Source organism: Podarcis melisellensis (assembly GCF_964234715.1).
Source record: "Podarcis melisellensis genome assembly, chromosome: 8".
NCBI classification, from domain to species: Eukaryota; Metazoa; Chordata; class Lepidosauria; order Squamata; family Lacertidae; genus Podarcis; species Podarcis melisellensis.
Window position 1 is genome coordinate 48,837,769 of NC_138540.1, and position 15,834 is coordinate 48,853,602.

The window sequence follows — 15,834 nt, forward strand, 5'->3', positions numbered from 1 at the left end:
CCTTATAACATGACCAAAGCAAAGATCATATTCCAAGCTATTCCTCTCAAGTTTCTTTCATTGTTTTCAGTTTATTTTAAATGCTTCTTGTTGTAATGATTCCTTAACTTTCTGAAACTCTCAGTGCTTTTAAAACAGACCCAACTTTGCAGCTGGATTGCATCTACTACAACATGAGATATGTTCATTTCTCAGCCGTGATACCCTATAATATATCCTAGCAAATGTTTTCCTGCCTAGGAAGCCACCCCTCCCAGAGCATCCATCATGTCCATCAGCCCCATAGCTGGAAACATGTGGATGACACAACGTTGGGGGAGGCTGACATAGAATATGCCCATACCTAAAGTGTCGCATGGTTCATTCTTCCAGGAGCATATATCAAATCCAGTAAGCAAGATGGCGTGGTCATGACGCTTCCCATTCTTTCCAACCAGAGCTGATTGCCACTGGCAAAAGCTGTTTAATGACTGGTCTGCATGGTGGTTGATCATCAGTCCACCCTATAGACAAGGGGGGGAAATCTACTATCAGCAACTGAAAAAGGAAGAATTCTTCAAAGGCAATGAAAGTCTTATGAGGAAAGATCTACAGGGCCAGATCAAGGGAGAAAGGGGGTGCATGACCTGGGTGGCAGGCTAGGTGGGTAGCAAAATTCCCAGTTGGCCAGGAATGGGGGAAGAGACTTTTCCAAAGGGATTGGCTCCAAGGTCAGTGAGCTGCGTTTCCTTCTCCTCTAAACCTGGAAACAGAGGGTGGGTGATTGCTGTTGTCACTCAGCAAATGTGAGGCAGAAGTGGTGGGGCTGAGCTGAGGGTGCATGCCAGAGAGAGATGCAATGAGATGGCAAGAAGCCTGCCTTGTCACTGTGCCTGCTTTCCGGGCACACTACAGCCTCAATCATTGATAGTACAAAAATGACACGTGTTCATATGTATGATTTACAACATCATGAGAATTCCCCTATGGAATTCCCTCTGCGGAATTGAGCTTGTATACATCCTCCCTGAGTCTGATGAAACATCACTTACGGGTTCCTGTTCCAGAAGAAGAAGGCTCACAACTACAATATTGATGTCACTTCCAATTGTGCCATCCTTAAAAAGACTTGATACCTATGTGAAGGTTAGCACAAACAAAAGAGAAAGGAAAATAACAAGCAGTAAGCAAAAGGAAAATAAGTTTTTAATCCATCCCTTCACAAGTACTATATTAAATGCAGACAGCACCAAGATGAGCTGGGTGACATATTAATTTACAAAGACATATTTCTATGCACTTCACAACATGAAATTAATTGGATCATCAGTCTTAAACATTTTTGCAGACAAACATTAATGGCAGTGACAGCCCAATGTCTTCAATACAATAGCCTGATGATTCAGTGCCAGAATTTGAACTGGGGTTCTTCCAAGTTCACAGCTCAGTTGCTTACCAATGGTCACATCTGAACATTGAATGAGCCACAGCAAGCCCCAAGGTCATGTGCCCCCCTCTTTTCCCCTTCCTCTGGCACAGCCACATAAGGAGGCAAAAGGAAGCTTTCACTTCTGTTTTCTGTTAACCACACTTTAGTGTTGCATTCAAGCCCTAAACAGTGACCACAGGTAACTATGGTTTGGGAAAACAAGCCAGCTTCATAACCCATCATTTGAAGTGAAAATTAACATTAAGCATATTGTGTCAATATAATGACATCACAGGGTGCAGTTAAACACCACTGGGTAGTTACTTATGGGAGAAGCTGTTCTATTCCATACCCAAGTGTCAGGGCTTTAAATGTCAACGCCAGAACCTTGAATTAGGTCTGGAAATGAATTAGAAGCAAGTGCAGGTGAAAAAGTACTGTTGTGACCCTGGTTAGAACTTCATAGGGCAAGAATTGTGCCTGGAAACAAACTATGAGCTAGTACAAAAAGCAAGTTTGGTATTCCTTCACATCCTTCCCCTCTGCCCTTAGCTTCAGATCCAACCATCTGTACCCTGTCCCTCATTAATGAAGGGTGACTGGACTGATTTCCAAAGAAGGAGGCATTCAGACTTCTGAGCAATGCTCTTGCTAGCATATGCAAGGGGAGAGGTCAGAAGGGGAAGGAAGGAGCAAGTTCATAACCTTATTTCCTTCCTCACACCGGAGCAAGGCTTAATCACTCAAACAAGGCCTTGGGTTTGAGTCCATTGTGCTCTTTAATTTAAAATGACACAGCTTCTTGCAAGTACAAAAGCCATGCGTGGACCAGGCCAAGCACTGCTGTGAAAAAGGAAATGATTTAAGAAAGAAAAGCACATCTCCATACATATATTTCATTCTATCTTTGCTACACAAGACCATCAGGCAGCTTTGAACCAAAGCTCTGCCAAGGATTCTCTCATTTCCATCTGTGCTCTGGAAGTCATATAGTCAGCACAGCCAAACCAAAAAAATACTGGCAGGGTGGTGAGGGAATACTCCATTTGCTGAAAGTTTACCTTGTTTCAACGCCCTCCTTCTTGCTGCCACCCGTCATTATTGCCCCCCCAACTGTATCTATGCACTTGTGCACATTTATGTTGGGGTTTTTTTAAAAAAAGGAAAAAAGAAAACATTTGTGCACACGTTTCCAACACAAAAATAGTCGTCCAAACTGGTTTACAATTAAAATTAGAATAATTGGGTTGTATTCAACATAGCACTAAGACGAGCATTCTGTCAGCGCAAGGAATTCTCCTTGCACAACAGAATGTTCTCTCCCTCTCTCCAACACCACACAGCCCCTAAACTGCCAACTCAAAACTCAGATTCTCAGCTTGGGTGTTATGATTGTACACTTTATTCCAAAAAATAGGACAGGGTCCCAACAAAGGTTGAAGTGCAGGGTACAGATTCCTAAGGCATGGTAGGGCTCTACAATACACGGCAAGGCAAAAACAAAGAAATTGTTCCAACACTTGACACACACCCTGAGCTCCCCCTTTTAAGAGCAGGAGGACACGGTTATTTGTGTGATCATTTCCCCCAGACCTGGGGCTGGACAAGCAAGCAGTCACACCCTCTCCAACAGCAGTGATATTGTGTTCAGGGTATCTGATTACTTTGATTCAGCTCTGAAGGCCTTCTAGCAGTTCCCTCATTGTCACAAGTGAGGTTACAGGGAACCTGGCAGAGAGCCTTCTCGGTAGTGGCAATTGACCTGTGGGATGCCCTCCCATCAGATGTCAAGAGAATAAACAACTAAACAACTAAAAGGCCTTAGTCCAGTATAACTGGAGCATCTCCTCCTCCATCCTTCAGCCTGGACACAGGTCCTCCTCCAAGGGTCTTCTGCTGGTTCCCTCACTGCAATAAGCAAAGTTACAGGGAACCAGGCAGAGAGCCTTCTCAGTAGTGGTAACTGTCCTGTGGAATGCCCTCCCATCAGATGTGAAGGAAATAAACAACTATCTGACTTTTAGAAGACATCTAAAGGCAACCCTGTATCAGGAAATTTTTAATGTGTAATGTTTTACTGTTTTTTATGTACTATAAGTGGCCCAGAGTGTCTGTGGAAACCCTGCTAGATGGGCAGGGTATTGTTGTTGTTATAATTTAGGTGGGTTGCTCTTCTGACTACCTGCTTGGCTCTTTCTCCCAGTCCAGATCCCCACTTTGGCCCTCCCCGAGGTCAGACTCTTCTCTAGGTTCTTGATTACTATACTCCAATCCTCCAGCACCTTCCTCTAGGCTGGGCACCTCCAAATCCCCAGTCTCTACCTTGTCGTCTGACTACCTCTGTGTTCATAGGCTTCATGACATGAAGCAAATCTGGGGGTGGTGCAGGGTGCACAGAGGGTGAAAATCCCACTGCTCTTCCTGAAATCTTGCATTAACAGGACAGGTTATTGGAATAGTGCCCACTGCAGGCAGCAGCATCTACTGTTCTTCCTTATCATCATCACCACCACCACTCTTGGGGCCAGAGTGAACAAGCAAGTTGCAACAGTGAAGGGAATGAGCAGGTCAAGGAGACTCTTGGTACCAAGGTGTGGGTGCTCAATAGACACACAAACATGCCAGCCCTTAACACTGGCCCCAGTATGTAAGGAGCTTGAGTAGATGCTTCTAGCATTGCCAGCTAATGACAATTTTCTAGGAAGCTCATCTCAAAATGTGCATTGTGGTAAGTGGTTCCAGAGGCTGGTAAGGAAGGCGCTATCAAGCTTGCCAGACTTTGAGAAGGTGTTGCAAGGGTTCCGGGGTGCTGTCAGAACCTTCCCAGCTCCCTTCCCAGTAAACAAGAAAAACACACTGAGTGCGCAGATGGGTGGGGGATAAAGAAATGGAGAGCAGAGAGCAGTAGGTTTCCCTGTCTCTCCATTTATTAATTTTACTTCCCCACCTGCCTAACCAATGTGAGTGCAAGTTGAGGGCTTCTTGTACTGTAAAAAAAGGATCCATCAGCTGCACCACCCTTTCTTACCATGTTCATGACTGTCAAGATGTACGTAGTCACATTCTCCTTGCTGTGCTTCTCCAGCATTTTCCTGTCTGCCACAACTAGAGTTTCAACATTCAAACTTCCACTCTTCTCACTTTTAATGGGGGATCTTTTCAGCCTTGCCAAGCTCCGATATTCATCAGACAGGATGAATGTGTCCTCTGTGGGTGGTTTAGGTGTGTCTAAAAGGAAACAGAGCAGAGATTTGGAAATTGCTCAGAACTGACTTTTCTTTCTTTATGACCAGTTTAGCTCGGTCCTAAAGTGTTGAGGGACTAGAACCCTGAATGAATCTAGGATATTGTGATAGATGCCAAATGCTGGTTAAAATGGGTTGTTAGCTGGGGAGTCCTTTTCAATACATTATTAAGTCCTGATTTGTCCGTCTTTGTTAATTTTCTCTTTAAAGACACTTAATACAACATGTCACAGAGAGGAAAAAATCTATCTCGAAAAGAATGAGTTTCACATGCTGATATGGGAAACATTTCTAATTTCTACCTCATTATTTGTTATCTCCCTATGGGGCATGTGTGCGCACACACACATTCTCCTCTATATCTAGGGACCAATTCAAAAAGCTATACTGTGTGTGTGGCCCACTGATGATTCCACACACCCCAGGCTGCATTGTACACCAATCTTCAGAGCAGCAGCAGCCCCAAGAGCACATGCACAAAGCAAACTGTGCTAGCATTGTTGCAACAGCAAGCAGTATTATGGTTACTGCTTTGGAATAAAGTTGCAGGAAACCTGTTGACCATAAGCATGATGCCTTCTGGACCAAATGAAAACAGATGTGTATAGTTCATGCTAATTTATCCTAACAGACAAAGTTTCAACCCCTCCATCAAATAAAGGATTCTAAATGAGGGTTGAAACTATGCATTTTTAAGAGAGTTGAAGGTGGGATGACCAATGAGCCATTCTTTCTATAATGAATTGTATGTGCTTGTGGATAAACTGGATAGCTTAGCTGGTAAAGCATGAGACTCTTAATCTCACAGTTGTGGGTTCAAGTTTCCTGCATCGCAGAGGGTTGGACTAGATGACCCTGTGATCCCTTCCAACTCTATGATTCTATGATTCTGTGTCTTTATCATGCAGTACTTGCACTTTAGGCACCTGAGATTTTGAAGGGCTGCAGAAGCCTACACTTAGGTCTCTTTACTCATGACATGTCAAGGATACATCTGAGGATGGGTGAATCAGTCAGTTTTAGTTTCTCCTACTTTCTCATTTTTTTCCAATCTTCAATTCAGTCCTGCACATTTTCACATCTGTTTCTGATCTATTTGTTTATTTTTAAAATCCTCATGAAAATGTGTCAGCGTTGCAGTACAAATTTCTCCTAATATAAACACTCTTGTGTGCAATTTTCCCTAATATACACATTTTTACAAAACACTTTCCCGTCATATTATGCATTTTGCATGTTGTTCTTATTAATACAGACATTTTATGCACACTTTACCCTAGTATATGCATTTTTGTACACACTGCTTGGCTGGCCTACTGAACTGCAAAATTTGGAGAAGTGTGAATTTTGACAAGTGGCTATGTAGTTCACATACTATTTTGGAAACTACAAATTAGGTTCAACTTTCAATGTGAAATGAAATGAATTTCTCCTCCATCCCTTGATAGACATTATTTATTTTAACAGCACACCTAAAAATCTTAAGTATGAATGCCTGTACATGTCTGCTTGGACAGCTACTGTGCAAATGCACTTACTAGGAATCCTGATTGGCTGCAGCTCCCTTGCCTCTGCATAATTTGTGAAATGACTCAGAGCCAACCATGGGATTTGTATCTACAGCATGGGAAACATTGAATTGTATACAATGTTAGTTCAACTCAAAGTTGACCCATTGAAATTAATGAACATAATTTCGGTGGGTCAAGTCTGAGTAGAACTTAGCTGGATGCAACCCAAAGCCTTTTACTCAACACCTTAAACTTTTCATAGCTTCTCTCACCAGACAATAGATTTCTGTGCCCAATGTTTTATTATAGGTAGATAATTATTGTTACAGCTAAGTTAAGAAATATGTGTCTATCATACTACCTTATTTTATAAATCCAGACATCCCATCATTCAGCTGCTTTTTCTATTTCCACAACATTATTATTTCCCTTCTGTATAGTGTTTCTCTGTTGTTTGAGTCATCTGAGACAATCCACTAGGACCATGCCTTAAGACAGATGGCCACCCTTGATGAACTTTGGTTTTGCTTCCTGCAAACCCTGGAATTCGATGTATCTATAAGCTCTTTGCCATCTCTCTTACTGTGTCTGCGCAGAGCCTTGCTGAATAGAACCAGTCTTGATTAGAGTAGAAACTTCCATGTACTACAGTGATACAAAGGAGCAATTTATGGTAATGTACATACAGCTTATACAAATGGGCTTCAGCTACTCTTCCCATCTGTTTTGCCTGGCAGCCCCAACTTTTAACAGCTGTGGATAGTTCCAAGTGAGCTGACCCAACCTGAAGCAATCAAGGGTTATATCGATCCAATTTGACCAAAGCCCAGATCGACCCAAATTGGCCCAATTTGATTTTGGCATTCTGCACCAGCTGAATCCAGTGCACAACCCTACAAAATATGCTTTTCATTCACTTGATCATGCATATAGTATTCTGCTGCAAAAAAAACTGTGGCAAGAGAATGTATGGGCCATTTGAGCATTATCAACCCATTCTGTGCTAGACAAAGAAGTGGGTTACAAGACTGGTCAAATCAGGTACTGTAGAGATCAGCAGTATTACCCGATGAAGCTTTTGCTTGACTATACTTATCTATTCAAACTGCAAGTAGGAATCACATGTTTCGGTGCTCACAAATATGTAAAATACCTGCATAGAGAAAATGGACACATTGGGGAGAAAAGCTCTACCATAAGGTATGTTATGGTTTATTTATATCCCACTTTTTGGTCCAAAGGCCTCCAGTGCAGTGAAAAACATATTAATACAAAAGAAAAGTACAATAAAGAGTACAGCCGATCAATCATGTCACTTTTCAGTTGGAGACCAGGCTAACACAGAGAGAGACAATCACAGAGGGGGGGGGAGGGGAGAGAGGCTGCTTCAGCCTTTTACCTAGGAACAAACACATCCACAAGCAATAGTCCATGCCAGAGGTCCCTCACTCTTGCCATATTTCAAGGGAGAAACTTACTCTCCTCCGGAATTTTCCCTTTGGAACTCATCCACCAGTGGCAACCCACTACCAACTGCGGCCTCCAAATAAATAGGCTTCCCCCTTGGAAACCAGCCACAACTGTGTCAAAATTCTTTCCAAATGCAGCTAGCTGGCCAAATCTTTTGACTGTGCCAACAAGCTACTGTTCTGCAGCTGCAGCAGGAAAGGGTTGGAGAGGCAGAGATGACATTCACCATATTTGACTACCCCGCTAGCTACTATTTTGGAAGTTGACTTGGGGAAGCAAGGTTTAGCCAAGTTAAGCAGTCAGGGGGTGGTCTGTAGGTTTAATGATGACTCCCCTATCTTGTCATACTCCCCCCCACACACCTCATCTTGTCATACTTTATTTGAGAACTGGGCTCTAGCCAGAAGCAGGTTGCTGGGTAGTGTGAAGCAATTACACTATCTTTCTGGCATGTGGGTCACTGCAGTTTACTGCAGGGAAAGGGGCCAGGCAATGAGGAGGTTAGTGCAGTACAACTGCACCAGACCAATCCAGTGCACCTCCCTGTGCATAATCACCTCAGTCTCCTTCCCCCCCCTTCACTCACCAAGTGACTGGAAAGGAACAAATGGGGGCGCTTTTCTCTCCTCACCCCCCCCCCAAAAAAAACGGATCCATTTGTTCCCTTCCTCTTTCTAGGTGGTGAGAGTGGCAGAGGTAATCACATGGTCCAATGACAGAGTACTCTGAGAAATGAACATAACAAGCATGACTATCTAGAAAGATAGGAAAGATAAAGGACTGATATTGATGCAGCACTGCTGTTTAGGCACCCCAGTCCTGGGATCCATAGCCTGGTCCTCAGGCTGCCACTGCCTCTCCTAATCCTGCACAGAGGCTTTGGGGTGGGGGTAGGGTGCTCAGGGAGCAACAGCAGGAAGAACATGGGGAAAGATCAGTTGTGTGAGTAAACTTCCATCTCCTTGCCTTTTGAAGTCAAGCCACAAAGCACATGACTTCATTTGTTTAGCTGGGAATATGAGATTATATGGTCTTCACATAATATATATGTTTAGTGCATGCAGACAGTAGTTTCTCAGGCCACCTTGTCCTGAGATTAGTCTTGTCTTTGCTGTTACTATTAAGAAGAAAAGGGTTATTTAAAAATGGGGGAAGAATTTTACTAAAGCGTGACTTGCTAAACACGATCCACTTGGGATGCCTTGCTCTGTAATTATGTATCTTGGGATAAGTGGCTTGAAAAGAATGCTGACTAATGCTGATTCTATAAAAGCTGCATGTTGAGTGCAATTATTAAAGAAAGTTAAAAGGGGCAAATGTTACACATATGCCATAAATGCTGCACTGTGCTAAAGTTTTCTTTTTCCCATTATTATTTTTTAAAGCTGATCTATTACAAGTATGGGTTTAACTAAACAGTCTTTTTAAAAACTACAACAAAGTCATCTTTCAAATTGAAGCAAATGAAAAGCACACAAATAAATAACTAGGTCTCTAATGGGGAACACTAACATCCAGAAAAAACAAGGAATCTCAGGCGAAGCTGCAGCAATCAATTCCCATTGTAACTCAGATTTGTATTGCCAAATACATCCAGGTTTGGTGTTCATAATGGGGATAAGCAAGCAAACAAGCTATCCAAAGCAGTCCTAATCATGGATTAATCTAGGAGAAATGAATTTGTGGTTGCCTCTTGCCCCTTGAACTCCAGATGCTTAAGGCCAACATGCCCAGAGCCTCTGTTTATCCAGAGTTATGGATTTGGGAAGCTATGTATGCAGGCCAGTCTTTGCCAGCCTGGTGCCTTCCAGATGTTTTGGACTGTAATTCCCATCAGACCAGCCACAATTCCACTCCAATTCTACATGCAATTTAACAATCAATTCCTCTTCCCCAGGAACTCTAGAAACCGTAGTTCTGGAAAGGGAAATGGTGGTCTCTTAACAACACTCAGCACCCTTAACACACTTCAGACTACAGTACACAGGATTCTTGGGGGGATGTTTACAATGGTACGATAAGGCTTTAAATGTATGGTGCAGATTAGGGAAGGCACTGCTCATTCTCTTTTATTTGGACATTTTTTAAAAAAAAAATGCAGCAATCACCAAAGCAATGCCTGCAGACCACTGCAAAAAACAAACACCTAATAAACTAAGAACTACTACGTCAAGAAAAGAGATAGAAAGTTTCCTTACATACATTTCTTGCGACGTCCACAAAAATGCTGCTTTTGAAACCTTCCGTGGTGGTAACCGTGAGCTTGGACGTGAGACTTGTGGGCAGTGTGATTTCTGTGATGGCCAGGGGGGAAGTGATGGGGATTGGAATCTACTTTGTGCACCTTCTCTTCAGCGGTCCGTTTGTACAATACATGAGGGTGGTGTCCGGCAGGTGGCGTATAGTGGTGTTCCTGTGCTAGGTGTTGAGGTAATGGAGATATAAGGAAGTCATTCTCCCGTGTCCTTATCAAACCTGACTAAAGAGATAAATATAAAGAAAAGATAAGGTTATACTTAGGTTCACTAGGCAAAGAGTTTCTCAAATGCATCCACAAGGAATCCTAAGAGCAGATCACCAACCTTCTCAGTTGCCTTGTATGAGATTTGATCACACTATGGTCACATTCACACCACACATTGAAAGCACTATGATAGATCCTTAAACAATCATGGCTTCCCCCCAAAGGATTCTGGGAACCATGGTTTGTTAAGTGTGCTAAGATCTGTATCCCCCTCCCAGAGCTACCATTTCCAGAGTTCCCTGTGATGATGGGTTGATTATTAAACCACTCTAAGAATTGGGCGGGAAATAGGGGGTTTCCTAACAACCCTCAACACCCTTAAAAACCACAGCTCACAGAATTCTTTGGGAGAAAGTGTTACTGTTTTCACAATTAAAAACACACAAACTGATGTGGAAATATGGAGGATCAAATTTAAGATTGCAAATTTGAGAAACTGAGAGAAACCAAAATTGATAGATTCAGCCATGTCTCTTAAGGAACTGCAGGCAGCTAGGCATGTGAACATTTACAAATCTCTTTGTAAATATCTGCTAGTCCTATTGACGTCTCACTTCTTAGATATTAAAGTATTTAAAATATCGACAGAACTGTCCACAAGTCAGAAAGCTGGCAAAGCTTTGTGAATCACAAAGTTGTGCACTCTCCTTCACACACACCCGAATTAGGAAAAAACAACCCATTCCCTTATTATTGTTCTTAATATATCCAGCTCTAGTTTAAAGGGCCAACATGGACTTTATTGAGGTCTGTGCTGCTGCAAACCTTGTTAACCACTTGTCAGCTACTGTAGTATATGTGTAACAGATTCATCAAAACCAGATGTGCAAATAAGTTTGGTTACTCAAAGACTGTGTACTCAGAAGCAATGTACCATGTTGTGATGGTATTCTAATGGTATCTTGTGAGCTGCCCTGACCATTTTACATTTAAAAGCAGTATACAGATTTTTTTCACAAATAAATACTATGAGGTCAAATGCTGTGGTAGAAATACAATAGCATGCAGATACGTGTCCTCTTTTGACCTTTTTGGTAACGTAGTAACACTTTTTTTACTATACATATGTGGCCACCCTAAATTCCTCCTGGGTTACTGGGTATATGACAACATCCTAAGAACTCCTTCAGATGGCCTGTTCATTCATCCTGATTTACTTGATGTGGGGATTAGACCATGTCTGATCTTTATTGCACATTTGTCCTGATTTGTTTGCTGGGAGATTATACAACAATGAGCACACACTCTAATTTGCTTGTGGAGTGTTTATAAGTTTTCCCATTAATCAGTGATCACCCCACATTTTGCAATGTATTGCTCTGTGACTTTCCTAACTGCAAAAATGCAGTTTGTTGTTGTTTTTTAAGTGGATTTGTTGCACTGGTGTGACTGAGCTCTTTAATCCACTTTCATTGCATAAACCTCAATTTTGAGTATGCACTTGAATCCCTTTCACAAAGTACTGACAGTCTAGAGGTGACCTAAAATGTTTCTGCACAAATAGGATACTCTGGGTTATTATCCTTCTTACTACACGGATTGTATCTCATGTTGTTAGTTGAAAATTAGGATATCTTCACATTAGCAGCTTAAAACACAGCAAGGTCATCTCCCATCCCCAATCTGGATTTCAAGCCTCATTTTTACAGTGTTCACATCTGAGAAGGGGCAGTACATTATTGGTTTCCCCACCCCTGCAACCCCACTCCCATGGATCTGTGTGTGCACAATGATCTCTGCATGTGCAATGGCTTCCTCAAATGTCCCTACTACTGCCTACTCTGCATCCAGTTTTCTAATCAGATTGAAACTGGTTCGAGGGGGAAAAGTGCATCAAACATTTGTCAAGAAACTGCAGGATTGATATGGATTGTGGCTAATGTGTGACTCTGGCTTCAACATCTAGCAGTGGGAGCACACTGAATGCAGAGTAATTTTAATATGAGCATATTCTTAGTTTGGAAAAGATTCACAGCACCACAGATCAGAGAGAAAGAACATGGTCCCAGGCATCTTCAGCTAAAGAAAATGAAGCAGCGGGAGTTTTTGTTATTGCTGTTTTAACTTGCCTAAACTCCCAGAGAGTTGCTGCCAGTTTAAAAAACAAAAACAAAATACTGGCCTAGGTGAACCAGTGCTATCTAAACTTGGTGGAAGGCAGCTTTATATGTTTATATGAAAATCATGCACTTGTAGTTGGCCAACAGTTTCACAGCTGGCCTGCAGGTTTCCATAAAGTATCCCACTGACCACTGTGTAAAACAGGATGCTGAACTGGATAGACCTTCACTGTCACCCCAAAGTTTTTTTAAAAAAATTACGGTACTTCACTGAGCCATGATATGATTGCTGCAATCAGCACCTGGTATCCTTGAGCAACTGCAAGGGCTCCAATGGCCCAGTAGTTTCTACTGCTGATGCCTCCCCCACCCTTTCCATTTATCTATTTATTTGTTGCTCTGGCACACCAAGTAGTACCAGTGTACCTACCTGCCTGCAGACTGTCTCACCAGAGTGGTGCATGCTCTGGTTATTGCCTGCTTGGAGTACCGCAATGCGCTCTACGTGGGGCTACCTTTCAAAGTTACCCAGAAACCACAACTAATCGAGAATGCGGCAGATAGACTGGCGATTGGGAGTGGCCTCCGGAACCATATAACACTGGTCCTAAAGGATATTCATTGGCTCCCAGTGCATTTCTGAGCTGACCTTTAAAGCCCTAAATGGCCTCGGCCCAGTATACCTGAAGGAGCATCTCCTCCCCCATCGTTCAGCCTGGACACTGAGGTCCTCCTCCAAGGGTCTTCTGCTGGTTCCCTCACTGCGAGAAGCAAAGTTACAGGGAACCAGGCAGAGGGTCATCTCGGTAGTGGCGCCCTCCCTGTGGAACCCCCTCCCTTTAGCTGCCAAGGAAATAAACAACTATTTGACTTTTAGAAGACATCTGATGGCAGCCCTGTATCAGGCAATTTTAAATGTTTGATGTCTTAGTATGTTCTGATATATGCTGTGAGCTGCCCAGAGTGGCTGGGGAAACCAGCCAGATGGGCAGGTGTATAAATAATAATAGTTATTATTATCTTGTCTCTTAGTGGAAGCAGAACATAACTATCATGGCAAGTAGCCACTGATATTCCTACCTTCCATGAATTTGTCTAATCCCCTTTTAAAACCATACAAAGTGGTGGCCATCACTACCTCTTCAGGGAGAAAATCTCATCATTTCATGAATGTGCTGTGTAAAGAAGTACTTTCAGTCTGATTCTGCCAACATTCAGCTTCATTGGATGGCCTTAAGTTCTAGCATTATGAGAGTTCTAGCCTCCTGACCTTGTGTCATTCTGGGGCATACTTGTAAATGTAAAGGGCTGCTTGATGCTCCCAGGATCACTGTCATAGCAGCCCCTGTGAAAAGCCAGTGACAGAGCAGGAGGCCCAGCAGAGGACACTTTGCTCAGGGGCTTCCTCAAACCCCATGCAGCTGTGGCTGCAGTTTATTATACTATGAAAATAAGAAAAGAGACTTCACCAGGAGCTATTTGTTCCTTCCTCTTTTCAAAAGAAATTAACTAAGCCTGCCCAGCCTCATCTAACATCTTCTTTGGAGTAAAACCTTTGCTGTCAATGAAAATACAAAAGTTCATCTTTGGCAAGGGCTTAATTCATTTGCTTGTTTTGCTCAATGTGCTGGTAATCTTCAAACTGGCAAGCCACACTAGGGCATGGAGAAGCAGATCCCTACAGGGGACAGAACTGATATTTTAATCCTTAAGATTTATGTCATCATTTATTAAGAAATGACACCATTCATACGAAGTTCTGGGCAAAAGGGGGGAAGGGAACCTCATAGTCTTCTGGTATTCTGCACCAGAAACAGGGCATCTGCTAACTGATTTTACAGAGAGAGAGAGAAAGAGAGAGACAGAAAAACATAGTAAATCTGTTCTTTATTTTGCTATTCTAAAGGTTTCCAACATCTGAAATTATTCCTAGAGGATTCATTTCATAAATGATTTGAACCATATGATTTGAATTGTCTGTGTTTCCCTTTCAAGAACCTGCTTGTGATGTGCACTGCATTGCAGACATCACATTGGTGGGCTGAGAATTCCAATGATGTGTAAGGAACTTATTAGGACTGTCCGCTGATTAAAGAATGCTCAGATGATTGATCACCATCCCTTATTATAAATCTGCATATTACAGAAGGCTGGAAATGGGTGCCTTTTAGAGATACTGAAAAGAATGTAAGAATAATTTAATGAACAATTTTAGCAACATGTTGTTATTCATATTTTGGGTTTTTTTTATTTCCTATTACTGTAACATGCCAAAATTACATCAAAAAACAAACAAACAGGAATGTATCCCTAATTGGAGCCTTGCCAATTTAACTATTCCTCCCTGATTAAATTTGTTCCCCATTGATTAATCAAAGCTTAAGTTGATTAATCAGTTGGTTAAGCCAATTAAACCTTGCAGTCCAGTTCAAAGTTGTGAGGGGTAAACTTCCCTTTGCACAACATTGTGGGAGAAAATGGGTAAGGTTTATGACTTGAAAAAGTCATAAGTTGGCTTGTAAGTTCATTGCATCTTTTTACATTGCCATATTTTAAAATATTTCATCAGCTGTGAAGTGAAGCTGTGACTGAGGCCTATGACTTTAACTGAAAACAGTGAAACACTCAGATTGTTTGTATTGTTTGGTTAGTTGTCCCCTTTGCAGAGGACAGTTCTCTGTTTGAAGTGCTGTCAGAAGTCTTTCTTCTGTTTGTAGGGCTGCCCAGTCCAAACTCCATTTATAGACAAAGAACCCTAAGGACAGAGATCAGGACCCTTACATTTGGCCATCAACAGCAGACTGAGCAGGTATTCAGATCCTCTGGTCAAAGTCTTCCCCATTAGAGCGAGATGTGTTGTATTTCTGTCTATAAATAAATCTGTTCTAGCCCTGTCTTCCTTCCCTTACTCTAGTATAATATATTAATCTTGCCATAATTCCATAACTAGTACCGGATGGTGTGATGAGTCGTTACTGCTTACCGGGAGGGGAAGGAGAAGGCACTGTGGCACAATCAAACCACTCATAGGAGCCAACTCTGAGGGGCCAAGATCCCTTCGTACCCCCATAAAATATTTGAGGGGGTCAGGCCCCCGCAAAGTTGATGGGCATTGCCATTCAAATGGTGTGTGTGCACCACATCACATGATTGATTATGCGGGGTGGGGCTTACCTGCCTCCACCCAATATTTTATTCAGGTTGGCACCCTTGAAACCAGTACACTCAAGCCAGCACTCCTCTGGTCTATCAGCACTGCGCCACCCTCCTTGCACCTTGCCTGTCTCCTCCTCAAAAACCAGCAGCAATTTACTTGCCTGGATGTTGGCTAAGTGCCTCCACCACACAGTCTATTCTATTGTAATATATCTGCTCACTGGACAGCTGGACCAATTCATATAACAAACCAGGTAATAATGGTGAGGCTCAGCAACATCACTAGTTCCAATCTCTCATGAGAAGCCATTATCTTCTTATGTATGGCAATGATGTACCAAAAAAAGGCCCAATTGAGACTAAACGTAGGTAGAAATAATATCTGAATCATCAAAATAAATCTGCATAATGCCTGAATGTTTAAACAAACTGGAAAAGTTTATTTCCAGAAAGAGAGGGG

At 42.3% G+C, this 15,834-nt stretch overlaps 1 protein-coding gene across 4 annotated transcripts in view; it reads right to left on the bottom strand.

Moving 5' to 3' along the window:
- Positions 1–15,834, bottom strand: part of ADAMTS18 (ADAM metallopeptidase with thrombospondin type 1 motif 18) — a 103,970-nt gene that overhangs the window by 57,487 nt on the left and 30,649 nt on the right. For all 4 annotated transcript variants that reach the window (XM_081920266.1, XM_081920267.1, XM_081920265.1 and 1 more), the window contains 4 exons: positions 9,837–10,113; positions 4,437–4,636; positions 1,032–1,115; positions 344–503 (listed from right to left, as the gene is read on the bottom strand). In XM_081920266.1, coding sequence (XP_081776392.1) covers positions 344–503; positions 1,032–1,115; positions 4,437–4,636; positions 9,837–10,113 — 721 coding nt within the window. The remainder of the gene's footprint in view (positions 1–343; positions 504–1,031; positions 1,116–4,436; positions 4,637–9,836; positions 10,114–15,834) is intronic.